General features: G+C 41.6%; 1 protein-coding gene across 1 annotated transcript in view; it reads left to right on the plus strand.

The window, feature by feature from the left end:
- The window catches only part of ADAMTS3 (ADAM metallopeptidase with thrombospondin type 1 motif 3), a 184,637-nt gene that overhangs the window by 156,742 nt on the left and 5,675 nt on the right, over positions 1 to 22,220 (plus strand). The window contains exons 9-21 of the mRNA XM_074950410.1: positions 570 to 713; positions 3,073 to 3,205; positions 3,621 to 3,734; positions 4,836 to 4,981; positions 5,996 to 6,171; positions 8,149 to 8,282; positions 9,143 to 9,266; positions 13,857 to 13,937; positions 16,234 to 16,397; positions 17,077 to 17,242; positions 18,054 to 18,186; positions 20,220 to 20,427; positions 21,867 to 21,984. Of these exons, the coding sequence (XP_074806511.1) occupies positions 570 to 713; positions 3,073 to 3,205; positions 3,621 to 3,734; positions 4,836 to 4,981; positions 5,996 to 6,171; positions 8,149 to 8,282; positions 9,143 to 9,266; positions 13,857 to 13,937; positions 16,234 to 16,397; positions 17,077 to 17,242; positions 18,054 to 18,186; positions 20,220 to 20,427; positions 21,867 to 21,984 (1,841 nt within the window). The remainder of the gene's footprint in view (positions 1 to 569; positions 714 to 3,072; positions 3,206 to 3,620; positions 3,735 to 4,835; positions 4,982 to 5,995; positions 6,172 to 8,148; positions 8,283 to 9,142; positions 9,267 to 13,856; positions 13,938 to 16,233; positions 16,398 to 17,076; positions 17,243 to 18,053; positions 18,187 to 20,219; positions 20,428 to 21,866; positions 21,985 to 22,220) is intronic.

Here is a 22,220-nt window from a genome sequence, read left to right on the forward strand (position 1 = left end):
AGTGTGCAAAAGTGGACACATGATTTTGTGAACAAGTGGTCCTCTATTTGTGATAAATGGAGATTTATCTCTATTTGCCTATTTGTTTTAATATCAAGAATATAAGCATGGATCATCCTAAACTTAGGATTGTCTATGCATGGAGTTATTCAGGAATAGCTATTCCATTGTGTCTTAACTAAACTAGAATAACATACTCTTAATCCAGAATAAGTGTGTCCACACATGGGTTACTGAGGAATATTTATTTTGCTTTAAATTCAGTCTATCTTAATCTGAATTAACTTTCAGGTGTAGATAAGCCCTTTGGTTTCTGTTCAGTTAATTAAAAATAAAATCAATGAAGAGATGCATTAAAGAAACAGTCTTTCAGGAACTCTTTAATGTCCATCCATGGGTATTTTGTCATTAGCAGAGAGTCCCATTTAATGGTATTTGTAGGACGTAAAAACAAAAATCCCTTTTTAACAAAACTATGCGGAGTGTGAATTGTTTAACCCCCCTCCCCTGCCTTTTTTGGTGTGAACAACACAGATTTTGTAGCATCTGACAGCTGCTCTTTGTTTCAGGCTGGGAATGGAGCATGACGGGCAAGGGAACAGGTGTGGGGATGAGACCGCTATGGGGAGTGTCATGGCTCCCTTGGTGCAGGCTGCCTTTCATCGTTACCACTGGTCCCGGTGCAGTGGCCAAGAGCTCAAAAGATACATACAGTAAGGACCTGTTGGTGTCTAAGTGTAGTTATTCAGGAAATAGCACTTTGTGCTGTCAGATCACATGCTTCTTTCCATTGTACTCAGCAGAGGAGAGAAAGAGGGAAATCTCAGCACAGACCACCAGGGAGCAACATGATCCCCTGACCCCTGTGAGCTGCAAAAGCTCCTTTCTGCAGGCCCAAGTGGAATTGGGGCATCTGAGGTTTTGGAGAGATGTCAGGCTACTGGAAGACGGAGCCACTCTGTGTGGCTGATATGCTTATTGCAATGCCATCTTCCCCCTGTGGGGTATTGATCCCCCTTGAATGTCATGGGGGGAGCAGGGAGCACTTGGCTAATGGCAGCATGGCTGTCGAGGGAGCGTGCTGCGTCCTCTCTGCTGACTCTTGCCAGAGATTCAGTACCTTTTCTGCCCTTTAGATCCCTTCTGTGCTGGGGAGAAGAGTAACAGGCCTCCACTGTGTATAAGTGCATGGATTTGAGATGGATTCATGCTCGTGATTTGTAAATTTAAATAGGAATTCAATCTTAAAAGGTGCCACTGCAGATGAATATGCCTGCACTTTAACAGAACATCAACAACCAAAACAACAGTTGCATTTCAAGGTACAATCTCTTACCAAAAAAAAAAAAAAGTCACTTTCCAAATCTCCTTTCTGGCAGCCACATCGCTTCCATCTTGACTTTTTTAAAGACGCGCTAAGTCACCAGCAACAATTCCTCATAAAGGGCCCGATCCAAAACGCTGAAATCAATGGGAGTCTTTCCAGTGGCTTCAGTGGACTTTGGGTCAGGCTCCTCGATTTTGCAAACTCTGAAATTTTTGTGACTACAGTACTCCCTTTGACTCAGTGGGAGTTTGTGATTTTGAAATGATGGCAGGATGGAGCCCTGAAAGCAGAAAAGGGGGAATTGCAAAATGGCTGGAGAAAGAGGAAAATCTTTAAATTTGTACATATATGAATATATATAAAAGCACAGCAGGATGGAGAGTGATTTTTAGTGCCATTTTGACATTTTTCCTTATCCTCTTACCTCACACAATTCCCATTCAGTCCTGACTCGCTGATCTAAATGGGAGTGTTGCCTGAGAGAGAACTAATTCAGGGCTTCACAGACTGGTCCATTGGCTCTGTTCTCTGCAAACTCATCTCACCTGAGACATGACAAACTCACTAAACCAAATATATCTTACAGATATTTATCTATAAAGAGTACCGTGTAAGGTATTTACAGAAAGCTTGTAACTTGTCAAGATTCATAATTGTGAGATGTAGGTACGGGTAATATTTAAGGAACCATGTATTTACACTGACGGGATGCTTTATGGACTTGGGAGTAAAAAATTAGTCACCAGGGGATAATGTGTCGTGGTGATGGCCCATTCAGGCAAGAGAGAGTTGTCACCCCAGCCTGTTTAGCTGGTGATGCAGTGCAAGGCGCAATGGTTTCCCCTTGCACAATACTAGGACTTTTGATGAGAAGCCATTGGAGGCCACTTCAAACAATCAGAACCACTTGGAGATAAAGAAAAGGAACTTTACAACAAGACAGGGGTTGGTCCTGCCTGTGAGCAGAAACTAAAGGCTGCTTTTAGTATAATACAGAGATGGGCAAAGCTCTCTGTATCCATTCACTGAGGAAACCCATTCTGGAGCAGGGATGTTTTCATGAATGTTTGAATCCTGGTTCTTGGGGAACCAACCATTTCTGCATTTCTTGGAGGAAAACCTTCTTTGTGAGGTGGGAAAGGTAATTATTAGTGTAGACCTAGGTTTGCATTTTATGATTTTGTTTTCTGTTGTAACCATTTGTTTCCACCACTTTCTCTGATTTCTAATTAAACCTTTAGTCTTTCTTAAATAAACCTACTTTTGTTTTATTGTAAATGCTCACAAGTGCTGTGTGGTTTACAGAAGCAGTGATTTATGGCAAACTGGGATATGCTGCTCCCTTCAGGGCAAAGGATTTGGGATTTCTGTGAGTAGATGGTGTCAGGGGCTGGATATCACAGGGGAATGATTCAAAGGGACTTGAGGACTGGGATGCAACTCTTGTTAACCTGCAAGGCAAAGACATAGCCCAGGGGAGAGCGCTTGAAAGGCAGGTAGTGTTAGGGAGCTAACTCCCAGCCAGGCCCAAGCAAGACTCCCTCATGCTGAAAATGGGATAACAAGGAAACTCCCAGTCCTGGGTACCCCAAGAACCATCACAATATTATTATCCCCTGTTCAGGTAGAGTCCTGTGTTGTGGTGAACACACATTCTAATGGATGAGAACAAGCAGTAATAACTATGTGGGTCGGAAAATATCACTGAGTATTCTCATGGGCTTTCTGTGTTTCTCTTCCCACAGCTCCTATGACTGTCTCCTTGATGACCCCTTTGAACACGATTGGCCCAAACTTCCTGAACTGCCAGGAATCAATTATTCCATGGATGAACAATGCCGCTTTGATTTTGGTGTTGGCTACAAAATGTGCACAGCGGTATGTCCAGAGTGGTTGTTCTAAGGATTAAAATCATTTTATCTAGTTGCTTTCGACCCTTTTCAGTAGCCATAATTTTTTTTTTGAGGGCTGCGAGAGGCGGAGTGAATTGAAACAGCCTGAAGTGCCAGTAAAATGTGTATCCAGATTCATTTAGGACCATTCTGGGGGTTTCATGAAAATGTAGGAGCCTATAATGCCTAATTTTACCAAAATTGATAGTAATTCTCATGGAGGAACATCAGTGTGGTGTGTTTAAATCATGGTAGTATTGTAGTCAACTTATTTTTAACCAGTGTTTAACATTAATGAAATGTGATGATAGTTAATGCCCTGATTGCTGGTATGAACAATATCAGTAACGTGATTGTTAATTTCATTGAATAAATGTCTTGGTCTTGTTAATACATTTCAGTTTCGAACCTTTGACCCATGTAAGCAGTTGTGGTGTAGCCATCCAGACAATCCATACTTCTGTAAGACTAAGAAAGGGCCTCCACTCGATGGCACAGAATGTGCCCCTGGGAAAGTGAGTATATTATGTTTTCAGTATCTGTTTATTTTAAACTGTCAGGATAGATCTCGTTTGGGGGCTTCATCCCAGAAGTTCCCTGACTTCAGTGGGAGGAATGAGGCCAAGGTCATGAAGAAGGAGGAACTATACAATGTGCACTGTTAAGGGCTCATCTTAGGAGCAATTCAGATTGTGGTGTACTTTATGAAATGGTGTTGGGAGCCAGAAGATCGAAGCCCAACCTTAGAGCTAACCTTGCATCAGTGTCTTCTTGTGGGCTTTGCATTACATTTTTGGAGTCTTGTTTCATCTGAAAACTGCCCAGAAAGTAGCAGTGGGAAGCCACTGTAGCAGACTTTGCCCTTACTCTGGGATTGAAGTAGTTACTCTTAAACGGTGGTGCTTGCGGTCCAGACATCCTGTGGCTAACGGAGTACTAATGTGCCTGGATTAACTGTTTTTCTTTTAATATCTCCAGTGGTGGGTCCCTGCTTTTTAACTCTCATTTTTAATTAGCAGCTTACATGCCTAGAAATGTTTGTTTAGCAAATTCTGTGTATTTTGAGATACAGAGAAGCTGCTTATGCCATCCAAATATGCCATAGCCAGCAGCAAAAAGTGCACTGTCGGATGACTAACCCTCTATCTCAGTGTAAATGGACATTAGAAACAGTACAGTATGAGCAAAAGGTCCTACGCTGCTCTTTGGCGTTGTATCTTGCAAAACAAAACAAAAAAATTAAAATGCTGGTGCTGAATGGAGGCCAAAAAGAAACAACCAAAGAGTCCGGTCAGGCTAACTAAGGGCTGGATTGTATCCAGCTTTACGTGCTGGAGTCAGGGAGGAAGCAGGCGTACAGCGCATGCACGCTGCCCCGCTCTGCCTACCTGTATTGCACGTCACAGCACAAAGGGTGAGCAGCCTCCACAGGTCTGCTACTCCCCCCTCCTGAAGGCTCTTCCTCCATCCAAGAACGGCGAGTCTGAGGCCTAGTCTGTGCCTAGGGCAGCGCACCTACAAGCTGCCCCTTACAATGGGTGATTGATCCAGCCCTGAGCATTGTTCGTAAGGTTGCTATAATTCCACTTGTTTATTTCTCGCCCGGGTCTCCTCAGTGGTGCTATAAAGGTCACTGTATGTGGAAGAACGCTAACCAGCTGAAACAGGATGGCAACTGGGGATCCTGGACAAAGTTTGGCTCCTGCTCACGGACCTGTGGTACCGGCGTTCGCTTCAGAACACGCCAGTGCAACAATCCAATGTAAGTCTGGAAGACTCTCCTGACCTGGCATTTCCCATTGGTCTGGAGTTTTTATAGGTGTAGGATGCAGTGTGAATGACATTCACACCTGGGCAAAGGGACTGCCACAGTTCTGCAGTGCAGCAGAAGTGCAGTGGTTTTACTGCACATGGGCTGGTGGATACCTGCAGATAGGGCACACAGGGACACCACACACCTGAACTGAGTGGAGCTGGGCTCCATGCCAGTTCTGCACACAAGACAGTGGGTGAGTTGAGCATTGTGCGGAGGGCATAGGGAGTCACAGGGTTGTGACCATTGGGTCTGAGATTACCTGGAGCCAGTGCTGCAACCTTTGTACAGAGGGTGCGCAGGGGCACTTCTGCTATTCCAGTGATTTGTACGGGCACCACAGAGGGGCTATAAAGTTACAACGTATCCCGTCCAAAGAACTGGACTTTTTATTCCATTGACTCTAACACACACACACACACACACACCCCCGCAACCGGTCTCTCTGCAGAGGGTTGGGAGGATGGGATCATCTTTGGAGAATTCTAGAATTTCCAGAAACAAATCACTGACAAAAACATCTACATGATATTAGGAAATGTAAAAGAGTGGAGAGAAGGTGGAGTGTGGCATCTACAGCCTGCAAGACCTATTGTTAGATGACAACTAATGCAAGAATTTTCTCTGTGTTTCAGTTACGTTATCTGATGATCAGTGCGCACACGCCATTGCATCTGACAAAGTTCCCACTTGGGCATGCGCATGGGCTTGCTGTACGTTTAGTTACCTGACCAGCACACGCGCATGTCACTTTGCAAGTGCAAGTGCGTAGCTTTGCAATTTACTTGTTCTCCCAGTGTTTTTACAAGCTCACCCATTCCACCGGCCTTTGAAAATTTGGCCCTGAAATGTAAGATTAATGCTTTGCTGTGGGACGCTCCTCTGCTCTTGCTGTAGCTGTTTTTCACTCCACTCCTGATGTTCAAGGGTTGTAAAAACCTTTTTTACCTTTTTCCCCCTTAGGCCCGTCAATGGTGGTCAAGATTGCGCCAGCGTCAATTTTGAGTATCAGCTCTGCAATACAGAAGAATGTCCAAAGCACTTCGAGGACTTCCGAGCACAGCAGTGTCAGCAGCGTAATGCCCATTTCGAGTATCAGAAGAGCAAACACCACTGGCTGCCCTATGAGCATCCTGATTGTAAGTGCAGTTACACTTTTGTGTTTAAACCTCATCGCCTGCAGGGATCTCACTCTGCTGTACAGCGCATCGGGATTTGAAGGTGGTGTCGGGACGCTGCCACTTCCAGAAATAATAAGTGTTAAAATGTAAGTAGGTGAGAATAAAAAGAGGAAAAATGATGGTCCAGAATGAAGTGATAGTGGGTGCAACCACAGAGACACTGCTGTAACCCCCCAAGCCCAGCCTACCCACAGCTTTCCCGTTGGTGTGGATTTGATTCTGCACAGTGCTGAGGGCTCTGAGCTCCTGCTGTGGGAGCCAGTGGGAATTGAGGGCACTCAGCACAAGCCCTGTTAGGGTTAGGGTGTGATAAGGTTCTGCTCAGATGCTAGAAGGCTCTTCCTAGCACCGATGTGCATCCCTCCCGCATATCTACATGAGAGTTACAGGTGGGGCTTGGCTACACTTGCGAGTTAGAGCGCACCTTAGCTCACTCCCTGTCCACACTGGCAAGGCACATAGAGTGCTCTGACTCCACGGCTTGAACGCTCCTTTTACTCCACCTCGGCGAGAAGATTAACACTTGTTGCGTAGTGGCTGAAATGCCCGGGCGTCAGCGTGAACGAGGTGTTGCATTACTGCGCTCTGATCAGCCTCTGGAAACATCCCATAATCCCCTTAAGTCAAGTGGCCACTCTTCTCATTGTTTTGGAATCACTGCAGGAATGCAGACATGCCCTTTGAAAGCTCTATTTCTGACAGCCGGCTGCTTATCTGCTCCGAGACAAAGCAACCATTACTTTGGTATGCTGTGGGGGGCGGGAGGCAAGGGGGAGGAGGGGTCTGCTGCTGTCTGAACTTACAAGACAGCATGCTGACATGCTCTCAGGCCCCCAAAAGCCCACTCTCTCTCCCCCCACATACACACAACACCCTCCCTGTCACACTTCACCCCACCCCCATTTGAAAAGCACACTGCAGCCACTTGCATGCTGGGATAGCTACCACAATGCACCGCTCTCTGTGGCTGTTGCAAGAGCTGCTAATGTGGCCATGCCAGTGCGCTTGTAGCTGTCAGTGTGGACAGACTGCAGCACTTTCCCTACTGCACTCCACGAAGGCGGGTTTAACTCACAGCGCTCTACATCTGCAAGTGTAGCCATGCCCGTTGTCTAATCATTGCTGGTGCTCTCGTCCACATCAGCTAAAATTAACAAATGTGCTGTCCTAATGGCATTGCTTTAAAATCTCTTCAGTATTTTTTCCACTTTTCTATACTCCCCAACCAGAGCCTAGCAGACCTGGTCTATTATTAACACCAGTTAATCTTTCCCCTTTCGGTTAATTATAGTGAACAATGGCAGATGCAAATATAAAAATTGGATTGTCAGACCAGCACAGAACCACAGAACTCTTGGGTTGCTGCCAGCATTTTGTTCTCTCTGTTTTATCTTGTAGAATACAGTTTTATAGTATTTTGAATATGAAATTAGATGACATCTAGAAATATGGTTAGGGCTGGGGGGTTTCAAAGAAACCTAAGGGAGTTAGGTGCCTAATTCCCATAGGCTCTTTTGAAACTCCTGGCCTAGATTATTCTGCCACTCGGCAATATCTTATACTGACCCTGCCTTTCAGTTGGGATCAGAGCGGATAGCTGCTTTTGGAATAGTTTCAAGCCTAGTCCTGTGCAATCCTTTCCAAGGGAGTTGATTTCCATGAGAACTGAGGGTGCTTAGCCTCTCAAAGGACTAGAAACATTACACATATGAAAGCTAATAATAATAATTAGTGTACCTCATGCGGAGAATTGAGCACCAAGCATCTGAATTCAGGCACAAGGTTTCACAGCTGTCTAAGGCTCCTTTTTATTTACCCCATACAGCATTCCTGTTGTTACTGATTTAAAACTTTGTGGGGTTTGGTTGTTTGTTTTCTAAAGCATGTTTGGGTTGTTGAAATACACACAGTTAACGCTATTTCCCTGTTATTCAGCCAACAAAAGATGCCACTTATACTGCCAGTCCAAAGAAACTGGAGACGTTGCTTATATGAAACAGCTGGCACATGACGGGACTCGCTGTTCTTATAAAGATCCATACAGCATTTGTGTGCGGGGAGAGTGTGTGGTGAGTGAAATTTACTTATGATTGTTTTGCTGATTGTACAGCGTTATTGGATAATCATAATTAGAGCTGGTCAAATACTGTACTATTCAACAAACAGCGTATGATATGGATTTTATGAACATGAAATGTTCACCAAATCATATTTTCCAGGAGCCCCCAATTTTAATTAAAATCATAGTTATACTACGGGTTTATTTCTTACAAATACTCTGATTGTCTAAATAATTCTTTTTAAGCCAGTTGCTTCTACTGCTTTTTTGATACATTTTTCTGTGTAATAACAGCTTAATTGATCACCGTCCTCTTCAAATATGTTAAGGGCTCTTATGAAGAGGACGGTGATTAATTGGTCTCCATGTCCACTGAAGGTAGGACAAGAAGTAATGGGCTTGATCTGCAGCAAGGGAGATTTAGGTTAGATATTAGGAAAAACTTTCTAACTCTCAAGGCAGTTAAGCTCTGGGATGGGCTTCCAAGGGAGATTGTGGAATCCCATCATTGAAGGTTTTCAAGAGCATGTTGGACAAACACCTGTCAAGGTTTACTTGGTCCCACCACAGTGTAGGGGCTAGACTTGATGACCTCTTGAGGTTCCTTCCCGCCCTGTGTTTCTATGATTCTAAGTGAAAAGAAATTCTGCCTGAATTTCTCTGTTGCCTGTTCCTTTTTTTACGATCCATTTTAGTAGTGGGTTTAATACAGGAATCAGTTCATAGCTTTCATTGTGTTATTCAATCTCAGTCTTTCAAGTATTTTTATATTTGATTACATCAGTTGTTGGGTGAACTTTCCTTTCCACAGTGATATTTATAATGGGGAAAATAAAAAACCCAATGCTCCTCTTACTCTCCTCTCTACAGAAAGTGGGCTGTGACAAGGAAATCGGTTCCAACAAAGTTGAAGATAAATGTGGGGTCTGCGGTGGAGATAATTCTCATTGCCGAACGGTCAAAGGGACCTTTACCCGAACTCCCAAAAAGCCCGGTAGGCTGAGCACTTTCATGCACCCAGATATATTCCATGTTGTCATTAGTGTTCATTAATATAGACTGGTTAGAAAAACGTATCCTCACCTGCTTAAACAAAGTTGCAAGACTGTATACAAAAATAGTACGTTCTTTGACAGCAAAATGCATATGTTTTAAAAACATTAAACATTAATTATTTTTGTTGTTTGAAGGCCCTGTTAAGACAACCTGGCTAAACTAGAATATCTAATATCCCCGTGTAGAGCATATTTAGTTTTTCAGTCAGTCATAAGATGGCTCTAATCAGTGGTAAAAATATGATCTTTGCTAAACAAAAATAACCTGTAAGGCTAATAGTGAAACATGGAAAAAAGATCAAGACCCTAACCCTCTTATTTTCCATTTCTGGTTAGCAGATTTAGGGCCAGATCCTGCATCATTGCCACCAGTTGGGCCTGCTTCTCAGTTACACTAAACACCCCTTTACGCTACTCTGGCAGCATAAAGGGGGTATAGGTATAATCATCCTTGCTTTAGCACCTCTTTACTCTCTCAGAGCAGAGGTCGTAGCATATATGAGAAACAGGCCCAATTGATTTCAGTAATAGAGGATTGGGACCTTAATGTGACAGGTGTTTTAGCATGTTAAGTCTGAACATTTATTCAGGGGATGAAAAACACCATTTAATGATTAATAATTATTTTATTCAGTGTGACTTTTGCACCTGTTTCCCTCATCACACACATTTCCCTCTAGCCTCTCTAAAGGTAACTATTAAAAAAAACAGGGCGGGCTTATATTTTTTTCACAAGCTTCTCTAATGAAATTTAAATTGATTGGCAAAAGGCATGTGTACAAATCTAGAGGTCTGTCAATACGTGTGTGTTTGGTGTCAAATTGGCTTTGTGTAGTAAACTCCCAAATTGCAATGCCTTGGCCAAGGGGGGAAAAAATGAACACAACCAAAATTCCCGTACCCATTTTCGTGTGGGAACTGAAGTAATTCTGAATTGAATGTGCAAGTACTTTTCAGGGGCACCTTCGTGTTTTCTGTAATTTTTTTGGTAGTGGTTTGAGATGAAGTGGAGTGTGTGTATGGTAATGATCAATTAGTTGAACAGAAAAGATGTCAAGGTTGAGACGCACTCCCCTTAATCAAATGGGGCAAATTCAGTCCTCCAATACTCATGCCTGATACCAAAACCACTGGGAGCTGTACTTACCTAAGTGCAGAAGTGTCGCAGCTCATTTAAATGAGACCGCCACTTTACTGGCATGTTTCATAGCATAATGATCGCAAATGGTAATGACTGCTGCACACATGAGACAGTATTACCAAATGTTCAGCTGTACATAGATGCATCAAGTCAGTTCCAAGTGGTTCAGTTCTTTTTGTAACCAGGTGTTAAAAATGGGAGTGAAATTGTAAGCTCCAACCATAAAGTTACCAAATTAAAGACTAAAAGAGGAAACGTTCTATGAGTAATGAGGAAATGAAGGGAATATTAGTTTTATTCCTGTATATTATGCAGTGCGTTGTTTGCCATCTTAAGGCTTTTTGAACTGTTTTTATTTTAGTAAAATGAGGTAAGACCTCTTCTTTTAGTGGCAAACCCTGCCCATCCCCTCCTGGTCAGAGAGAGCAGAGGGAAGCCTCACGGGGATCTGTATCCTAAGCATGCCATGGAGCACAGCTGGCTGTTCTGCAGCACAGAGGGGTTTGGGAAGGAGCAGGGAGGAAGCTGAAGGAGGGGTAGGAGTAGTGTACCTGTGTCTGAAATTGCATAGCTGTAAATGTTGTTAAGTGATGCTGGTGAAACTGTGCCAGATTTGCACCAGCATCGGTGATTGCAGAATTTGGTCAATAGCTAGACAGCCCAAAATAAGGTAGTGTATGTGGCAGTAAAATGGGACAAGGATTCCACTGGTGAATATTTTATAAATTATCACCATCTATTTGGAATATTTGACCTGTTCTCCAGACCAATGGAGAGACAGGACACTATTTTTTTAAACAAATGACGTGCTTTATAAACTCCTTACAAAACACATGCTATTTAAAAATGTGATTGTTTTCTCCACCTCTTTTGCGGGCTGGGATGAATCAAGACAAGACAGATTATGTGGGGAAATCAATCTACATGTAAGGTATTGCCATAGGGAATATACATACACTGTATGAATACACGCATTGGAATGGGATGGAAGACAGCACATTGGAGCCATATAAGTAAACCTCTGTATTTCTGGAATCAGTAGTAGTTCATGATTTCTGGCACAGTTAAGTTCTTAATAATCAGAAATAGAGATGGTCAAAATTGTCCCAATTTTTTCATTTAAAAACTTATTTTTCTGTGGCATGGGTATGATTGTGTGAGAAAGCATAAACAGTCTTCCAGATGTCTGAAACGCAAATGTCTTGTGGGTGATCAATGTTGTTAAGTGGCTGTTTGGAAAAGGCAGCCAATTATTCAACCCCAAACTGATGTTTCAATGCTAGCGTGACATCTATTGCTTTACAATAACTGTGGCAATATAGTTATTAAAAGACTAATCAAACTCTTCCAACAGGGAAACATTTAAGCAAGAGGTGCCAAAGAGAATTCAAGTTGCTGGAAAATGAAATCTGCAAGTATCCAACTTAAAATCACCTACCTGATTTTTCATTCATACTTAGGCTCACTTTCATTGACTATTAAAATTTGCTGGATATTTCTAACAATATTTTAAATGCATTTTGAACTTCAGCACATACTGTAACCATGTAATTTATATCCTGCATTTGTAAAATGCACCTGGCTGACATTATAGTCAATGAAACAGCAAGACTCAGTTCCCAGAACACTAATTAAAGACATTCTATTTAAGGGAAGACAAGAGGAGCATTCACTTTGCCCAAAGGAGCTCGCAATATTTCCCTCTCTGAAACAAGGGAGTCTAAAAATATTCTGGGTAAGTTTCGCCTGGTTGCAGAAAGATGGGCATCGACGACAACTGCAATACTCTTGCTCCAGTTCTCATTTCCAGCTAGTCACTTACACATATTGCAAGAACAGGCAAAAGCTTTATGTTTCATATGCTTGATCACTGATAAGTAAAAGGATTAGTATATTCTGCTTGTGCAGATTAGTATAACCCTGTCATCCATCAGCCTATAGTGTTAATTTATATATTCATAGCTCTTCATTTTCTTCACCAGTTTTCCATGTATCTGTGGTATGCTACAGATACATGAATCAAGAGTACAGGTGGAACTTCGGACCAAAAGTCCTGATTGTTAAACTTGAATTAATTAAGCTTTTATTTGCTCAGTGCAATTAGGAACTCAACTCTTTCCCCATCTGTTTACAATGATTCTGTAGTAGGACTGGAATTGATATACTTTATTTGGAAACACAGCATATCAGAGTGAGCAAGAGATATATTTACTTATATGGCATATTTTATAAACATGGATACGTTTTAGGGATATGCTGTATGTTAACACTAAGAAGATTTTCTTGGTTAAATGTACATACATGAAGACAAGTGTACCATTTAAAGTCGTTCAAACTCTCAGTCAAATTGTAGGCAAAGAAATATGAAAATACTGTGTATTAAAACATTGATGCCTGACATTTTTAAATATGATAAAATTTGTTCACATTCAGTTCTTATAAAACATGTTCTCATTTGAACCCTGGTGCAACATAATTTCTTGATCATGGGTGGAGAAAAAATGTTCATAACTCTTACTGGTTTTTTTCCCCCTTGGTGGAAAGCTGAGAATATTACTCTTCCTGCTGAAACACTGTCCTAAACAATTCACTTGGGGCTAGATTTAATTAGGAATTATATCTTAGAGCATCAATGATCATTTTGGAAAGAATTTTTAACTCTAAATATCAGGTAGCATCCCAATAAGGGAGGAGTTGCACCAGTTTAACTTAAGGTGTGATTTTTAAATTGGCTGAAGACCACTTTACTTCTTTATGAGTGTGTCTACACTGGGATTAACGTGCTTTAATTTTACACATTTTCAGTTCTCATCTTGAGATGCAGTCCCGTTTGAAACAGGGCTACATTAACGTGAACTAAGGCACCTTTTAGAGTGTGCTAGTGGGCTCTGCCAGGGGGATTTTGAGCACAACACTTTAGAGTGCTTTACAAATTGCACCTCTCTGGTGCACTTTGCCTTGCCAGGTAGACCAACCCTTTAGAGTTTCACAGAGTTAAGCAAATACAAGAGACCTGAACACCTCATAGTCCATTAAGTCATAAGGCTGAAAGGTGACAAAGAAAAGCAATCAGAAAGGCCTGTTTTAATTCTGAGAAACATAGGAAACATACATTTTTGCCTGAATTTGTTAATTGTTATGGTGTTAAAACAACATAACAAAGTAAGTGGCTAAGGTTTGTAACAGTGTCTCTTTTTTTTCCCTAAAAGAGAAAAAAGTGCAAGACAGCCTAATCAGATCGATTACAAACCTATCTGAAGCTGCTTGTAGGTTAATGGATACCCTCTTCTGCAAGTTGAAGCTGAATAATATAGTGCCCTACTAACCATCGCTATTACTTTTTGTTTTTCTTCTTTGCTTTCTTCAATGACTACTACACATGCCAAAGGGTACCTTAAGATGTTTGATATCCCCCCTGGTGCTAGACATGTGTTTATCCAAGAAGACGAGGCTTCTCCTCACATTCTTGGTAAGTGTTTCTCGCCTCAGGTTTGGTCCTTGTGCATGAAAGTTAATGTCAAACAATTGGGCATGCATTGGAGAACCTGAGAAATGAGAGAACCATCAACTTAATTGTGTTTATTGCACTGTAAGACAATAACAAGCTAAAGGCTTTGCTGGTTTCCTTGTGATTTGACAATTGCATTCACGAGGCTGAATCCTACTGTACAAACTTAATAATTATGTTTGTTTCTCATCTGAATTTTCTAGAAACTCAGACTGATCCTCATTAGCACTTTTAGCACTAACAAGGAGCTATTGATCAAATTGAACGTGCATTATTAGTCAATTTAACAGGTTTCAGAATAACAGCCGTGTTAGTCTGTATTTGCAAAAAGAAAAGGAGTACTTGTGGCACCTTAGAGACTAACCAATTTATTTGAGCATAAGCTTTCGTGAGTTGCAGCCGATGAAGTGAGCTGTAGCTCACGAAAGCTTATGCTCAAATAAATTGGTTAGTCTCTAAGGTGCCACAAGTACTCCTGTTCTTTTAGTCAATTTAAAGGGACACTGTCAGGCTAAAAAAGTATATAGGATATTACTATATTAATATAATTTAGTACACTTTAATTTCTTACGTAGAGTGGGTTGTAAGCAACACCTTATGTCATTACATGGAAAGAAGTTAAGAAATCTTCTTAACTCGTAAATATTTTTGCTGTTTGTTTACATTTACATTTCTCTCGGACAATGAAAGTGACTACCAATTTCACTTTTGTTTCAAGTCATTTTTGTCTAGTCACTTGTCCCTTTCTCATGCACTAGGGACCTGATCCAAAGGTAGAATTTTCCATTGACTTCAGTGGTTTCTGGATTGGGTCCTAACACAGTGCTGCAGTGTCCAGGTTGCAAACATTGCAGGGAAAGTTTTGTTTTAAAAAAACAAAAACCAAATTTTGCATTGGAATAAAGCAAAAGTAGGGGAACATTTCTGCTGGTTTTCAGGCTTTTGAAAGCTTATTTATAGAAACCTTAAATTTTGGATCAGATGTGACCTGACCATGTACCTTTTCAATACAGAGCTACTCTGCCTTTATAGTAAATAGACTCCATAGAGCTAATAAATAGATGATGCATGGCTTTTGCATTTTATTTACTGTAGTTATGATAATTTACAAGATTTTTCTCTAATTTTATGTCATAGTTTTGTTGTGTGTTTAGAAAAATGATTTGTCTTTTTCTCTCTCTGATTATTTTTTAAACTCTAAACAACTAATGATTTGTAAACTATACACTTCCAGGATAACAATAACATCCACATCATGGTTATTTCTTTCACATCTTACTCTAGGAAACTAGTAACATATATCTCCCAAAGTGCATGAACATCTTAGTTGTTTGTTATCAGATGTTTTATTGTGCCTTCTGTTCTCCCTTACCTTGTAATGGTGGTTCGATTTGTTGCACCCTTTTTCTAATCCTTGAACCCCAGAATCAGATGGCGTGTGTTTGTAAAGTTAGCATATATGGGTAGAATATAAGTATACAAAAGAAAACAACCTTTCAAAAAGTACTAGAAAGGGAAAGTAAATATTAATCACTGTGCTGCAAAACCTATGGATTTTACAACCTTGGCAATACAAAGACGTATAATGTTACTGTTATGCTAACATGCCCTTCAATACCCAAAATACTTGTTTAGGCCACCTCCAAAACTTTCTATGAAAACTAACAGAATTGGCCATTTTAAAGGTTTGGCTTGAGTCTAGAATTAAGCTTCTGTAAAATAAAATATGTATCTCTACATCTATCTAACTTCACCTGATCCATGTGCATTAGGAGATACAGATATTGGCAATATATACATTGTCAATCTCTGTATCCCCAGACTGTAGTTTGGTGGCAGTATGGGTTTAATGTAGGAATTGCAGCTTTGGGTATAGGCTCGAGTCCCTGAGCTGATGGAATGTAGCACTTGCCAAAGGTGATCTGCTTTAGATCCTTGGAAGGAGTATCATCCATTCCCTGAGCAGAGATTTATGAGTTTTTGGCAAAGCCTCCGCTCTTCGGGTTGGAGGAGAAGGCATGCTAGAGAGAGATGGGTTCAAGAGTGTTGAATGGAAGAGACAGGAGAACTTGAGTATTTTTGGATTAGGAATAGCAAAAACTCCTCAATTCCCAAAGACCCGCTGCAAAATGCAACATTTAAAATAATAAGCAAAAAGGGCTTTATAGAATGCTACTTGTCTCATTTCATGTGAACCCCAGTGACTGCTGATTACATGACAGCAAGCACAATTGCCACTGTTTTCACTTCCTTTTAGCCATTAAGAACCAGGCTACTGGACACTATATTCTGAACGGGAAAGGGGAGGAGGCCAAGTCACGGTCCTTCATTGATCTTGGTGTGGAGTGGGAATACAACATAGAAGATGACATAGAAACTCTTCATACTGACGGGCCTTTGCACGATGCTGTTGTTGTCCTGGTAGGTTATGGCAAGAGGTTGGTTTTTATTGTTGTCGTGTTTGTGTGTGGCCAAACTACTTCTCTTTATTTAAAAAAATAATGTTGAATCTTAGAGTGGGATAAGTGCGTAATCTCTATTGGAAAACACGCATGCGCATAATGGTTTTTGAGAGAGCCGATGGGCAGATGCTCTGTCCACACTAGTAGTAAGAGAAACAAGTTTTAAGAATAGTTTTACTGACAGTCACTTTCAGAGGCAGTGTGCAGCGTCCACACGACTACGTCATAAGCACTCGTTTATTCATACAACAGTAACAAGCTACCCATAGGCCTAGTACAGTGCCCGCTGACATCACGGGCCATTGGATCAGGCCCCATACTACTCAGACCTGTGTTTGCGACCAGCCCCTCCCTCAAGCAGAGTAGGAATGTGACCACGCAGCATGGCCAGTCGACACAGCTCCAGTTCAGTAATCCAGAGCTAGGAAGGGTCAGTATTTGGACCTATGTAAACTCTCCCAGTTTAGACTCATTAGAGGCATATTTTTCTGTGTTGATCATACTAATTTTTGTACTAAATATGAAGGTAAAGATCAATATGTTTTTCAACTACTAAGCACCGCCCACATGTCCAGAAACTGGTTTGTTGACACGGAAAAGAATAAATATGTGCTCCATTTGTATTGGATCTTTTATAGGTCATTCCTCAAGAGAACGACACAAGATCTAGCCTGACTTACAAATACATCATTCATGAGGATTCAGTACCCACTATCAACAGTAACAACGTTCTTCAGGACGAAATAGATACTTTTGAGTGGGCTTTGAAGAGCTGGTCCCAGTGCTCCAAACCTTGTGCTGGAGGTAAACAGAGATGCAGCAGCTTCTACTGATTCATGTTAAATTAGGAGGAAGAAAATGAGTAAAAGATGGGGCCTACATTTTCAAAAGTGATTAAAAATATTTGGTGCCTCAATTTTTGGGTTGCCCAAGATGAAACACTTTAAATGTCTGGGTTTTGGAAAGTGTTGCACTCCGTCCTGTGAAATTGGGCACCAAAAAACCACTGGTACCCAAAATCAGCTCGTCACTTCTGGAAATGTAGATCTTGATATTTATTTCACGGCAGTATGAACGTTCTGTGGCACTGCTGGTACTCCTGACAGTTCGAATGGGAAGTATCATAAATGCCACAGTAACTTGAATTACTACAGCCTGGCCTAGTGGATAGATCCCTGGACAGACTCAAGAAACCTGGGGGCTGTTCCCAGCTCAGCCACTCACCTGCTGGGTGAACGTGGGTAAGTCCTTTCTGCGCCTCGGTTTCCCTTGAGTAACATTCTGTTGCCTCAGTGATCCAGGTGGTCAGAATTTGTTGATTGTAATGGTTCCTTCTGGCCTTAAAATCTATGAAAATACTATGATTTTAATAGCATCATTATCTTTCTAATATACTGTAGAGTTACTCCAGATAATTCTGAATTTTATATCCCCAAACCATTTTGTGCTTGACATAGTAACGAACAGCAGTAGTATTTAAATATAACGTAAATGTCTTTCGGACGGTTAATCCTAAAATAGTTCTCAAACATTGCATTTAAACAAAAGTGTTTAAGAAGGGGCAGGACATTTTTACTAATTGTCACACAAAGTTACTTTCTGAAATATTTTCTAGGTTTCCAATACACGAAATATGGGTGCCGCAGGAAAAGTGATAACAAAATGGTTCACCGCAGCTTCTGTGAAGCCAGCAAAAAACCAAAGCCTATTCGTAGAATGTGCAATCTGCAGGAATGCACACAGCCACTGTAAGTATGGATAGATGAAATGTGTGCCTCAAATGATAGTTCATGATTCTAAGAAATGGTAGGAGGGAAAAGTGGAGAATAAAGACCATGGACTTCCAGAAGGCAGACTTTAGCAAACGCAGAAAATTGGTAGGTAAGAACTTGTGGGGCGCAAGTCTAAGGGAAAAAAAGAGTTGGCAGTTTTTTTAAAGACATCATTAAGGGCACAAGAGCAAACGATCCCAACATGTAGGATAGATAGGAAATATGGTAAGAGACCAGCCTGTCTTAACCAGGAGATTTTCTTGAATTTCAGGTTGTTGAAGGAGAGAATACACTTCTAAAGTTTACAGATACCATCAAGCTGGGAGGGGTTGCAAGTGCTTTGGAGGATAGGATTAGAATGCGAAATGGTCTGAAATAAATAGGAAGAAATTCAGTAAAAGTAATACACTTAAGTAGGAATAATCAGTTGGACAAATTCAAAATGGGAAATGACTGCCTAGGAAGGAGTACTGCAGAAAAGAATCTGGATTTTACTGGATCACAAAACCTATATATGAGTCAACAATGTAAGACTTGCAAAAAAAGTGAACATCTTTCTGGGATATATTGGCAGGAATGTTGTAAAGAAGACATGAAAAGTAATTCTTCCACTCTTCTCAGCACTGGTTTGGACTCAACTGGAATATTGTGTCCAGTTCTGAGCACCACACTCTCGGAAAGATGTGAACAAATTGGAGAAAGGCTGGAGGAGAGCAACAAAAATTATTAAAGGTCTAAAAAACATGACATACAGGGAAAGATTAAACAAACACAATTTTTTTCAGTCTGGAGAAAAGAAGACTGAGGGGACATGATAACACCCTTGAAGTACATAAAAGGTTGTTATAAAGAGGAGGGTGATAAATTATTCTCTGTAACCACTGATGACAGGACAAGAAGTAATGGTCATCAATTGCAGCAAAGGAGACATTAGGAAAAACTTCCGAACTGTCAGAGTGGTTAAGCACTGGAATAAATTGCCTAGGGAGATTGTGGAATCTCCACCATTGGAGATTTTTAAGAACAGGTTAGACAAACACCTGTCAGGATGATCTAGACAATAGTTAGTCCTGCCTCAATGCAGGGAATTGGACTAGATGACTTATCAAGGTCCCTTCCAGTCCTGTATTTCTATGATTCTATGGGTTGGGAAAAAATGATGGAGGTAAAAGCTTGCCCAGGCCTGGCTCAGGGGACTGCTGATGGGATACAGAATGTTGTTTCCATCTCATGGCAGTTTTGCTGCCAAGAATTTGATGGTCGTCTCATTTCAGTTATTAATGGACACCTGTCACTAATGGGGCACACTCAGTACAGAGGCTAAAGGATGAATAGGCACAGAGTTTAAACTACCTTCTTCCATTTAGAGGTGCTCCCTTGAAGTCAAGATTAAGGAAAATTAGTGGGAAAGCCTTGGGAAGCTTCTTTATTCTGGATGAAATTCCCCTCTGTGGCACTGCTTGGGGCTAAAGTGGGATTTATATGGTACAGAGGTCTTGTGCTGGCTGGCTGACAATGCGTGGATTGCAGCCTCTGTGCATAATAGACAGATGCATGCAGTCTTCCTGGCTGCCAGTTTCATTTCTTTCATGAGCACTTGAAAAAATGAAACTAGTCTTGGCAGCACTCATTTCTCTGTTGCTCTGTTCTCTGAGTACAATAATGGGTGTGTGTTAACTCTGATGGAAAAGTCCCATAGAATTTAACAGGGGTGAAACCAATCTCAAATGAAATGTCCAATAGAAAGCAGCAGTAGATGGAAGAGAATTATGCTCCTGCTATAGAATTCCAAAGGTTGGTTTTAACAATTCTATATAAAGATTCTCTATTAAATTCTATTGGATTTTTCCATAAGGGATGCTTAGTATTCCAATGTATGCCCCCGAGGCAGTGTGACTTGTATGTAAGCCAAGCAGAGCAGAATTTAAACAATCCCTAGTTGGTTACTGTACAGTGTGGTAGATAAATAGATTGATGTATGATGGCACTTTTGTTTTTAACCCACCCAGTTGGATAGCAGATGAATGGGAATACTGCACAAAAACCTGTGGGAGTTCTGGTTACCAGATCCGTACTGTGCGCTGCATTCAACCTCTTCACGACGGCGCAAACCGCTCGGTCCATATCAAGTACTGTAGTGGGGATCGCCCTGAGAGCCGCAGGCCATGTAACAGAACGCCATGTCCTGCGCAGTGGAAAGCCGGACCCTGGGCTGAGGTGGGACAGCAGTATTATTCTATGGACCGTATATCTTTGGAGCTGGCAGACCTTTCTTTAGCAGTAAATGAACAGCTGTACCTTTGCCAGCACCACCTGCCTGCAGTGTCAGCACTGCCCTTGGGGTAAGGGCCTCTGGCTGCAGCTTTATTGAATTCCAGAGTCTTAAATTAACCACAAATAGTGACCTGGAAGCCCACAGGCCTTGAGGTCTCCATAACCCTGAAAAGCAAAAGGGCTCTCACTCCTCCTGGAATTAACAAAAAAATCAAGCAGTCAAAGCCTGCAAACCTAGGTGAAAAATTTCATACGAATTTTCATGAAAAAAAATTGCACCGCTTTTGAGATGTTTTTGCCTGCAGCAAGACTTTCTGGGAGTTCTTTGCCAGTTTTTGGTTTATAAAGGAACAACCGAGCCCTGTAGCTAATGGCTGAAGCAATAATCTTGACCTTTGACTTTTCTGGGTTTGGGTCACAGCATTACTGTTCTCTTCAGACTTCATACCAAACAGAAGTTACATTTCTGCTGGAAATAAATGCCTGGGAAGGGAATGCCCCCTTACCCTCTTTGTGGACTTCCTACATTGAGACTCACAGTATGAGGAGGAGGCCTGGTAGTAAGGGTGCCAACTAGGAACTCAGGAGATCTGGGTTCAAGTCCCTGTTCTGCCACAGATTTCCTGTCTGACCTTGGGCAAATCACTTAGCTTCTCTGTGCTTCTGTTCCTCGTCTGTACAATGGGGATAATAGCACTGCCCTACCTCACAGGGGTGTTGTGAGGATAAATACATTACAGATTGTGAGATGCTCAGATCCTACAGTAATGCCGGCCAAAATAAGTACCATAGATAGATACATATAGCAACCTCTGTGGGGCTGCTACTCCCCCTCTTCTGTATGTTGTGGAGGAGTGGGTAAGTAGTGCAAGGAACAGGGGAGTTATGTCTCTCCCCCACCTCCTAGCATAGTAGCTAGCACAGATGGGGAAGAAAGCTGTGCTAAGTAAAAGTCTGGTGCAAGTTATTTTCTCCAGAGCAAGGGGGAAACAAAAAATCAAATGGACTCACTCTGAGAATCACAATTTGGCCCCAGTCTGCTCCCTTTGGCAGTACAGCTTTGTGCTGCCCCATACCCCAGCCTTTAATGCTTGGATTTTCAGAACAGACAAAAACTACTAGCAAAATTCAGAATATGTGACTGTAAAAAATTAAACATTACAGGAAAGGAGGAACACCCCACTCTGCCCAACGGCTGCCCCCGAGGCAAATGTCAACCTCTGAAAAAACTCCTATCAAAAAAGGGAATTTACAGCATACCCTGAAGGTCACCCATATCAGGCTATTCCAGACGATGTTGCCTTTGTGACATACCTGTAAGATAATTGCACGTTGCTGGAGCCAGGCATAACGTAGTAAAATACCTTGTATCTGTTCTGTAGTGTTCTGTGACCTGTGGGGAAGGAACTGAGTCCAGGCAGGTCACATGCCGTGCTGGTGACCAGTGTGATGGAGAAAAACCTGAATCAGTGAGGGTTTGTAAGCTTGCTCCCTGTAATGGTAAGTAAACTTCCTGAATAACTGCACGGGCAATGGGAGCAACAATCTATGAATTCCTGTTTCAGTGTAGGATTTCCACATACTACAGAGGTAGGCAGATGCAGACAGAGATGCCAGGGCTAGATCTCCTTCTTCTAGGCTTAACTGAAAGAACAAAACAAAAAGATTTGAAGTTCTAACAGAGCTTTCATTTAATAGCTATGTTTTCTGGGCTACTATGTACAGTACATGGTCTT

This window comes from Natator depressus, chromosome 4, assembly GCF_965152275.1.
Source record: "Natator depressus isolate rNatDep1 chromosome 4, rNatDep2.hap1, whole genome shotgun sequence".
Classification (NCBI taxonomy): domain Eukaryota; kingdom Metazoa; phylum Chordata; order Testudines; family Cheloniidae; genus Natator; species Natator depressus.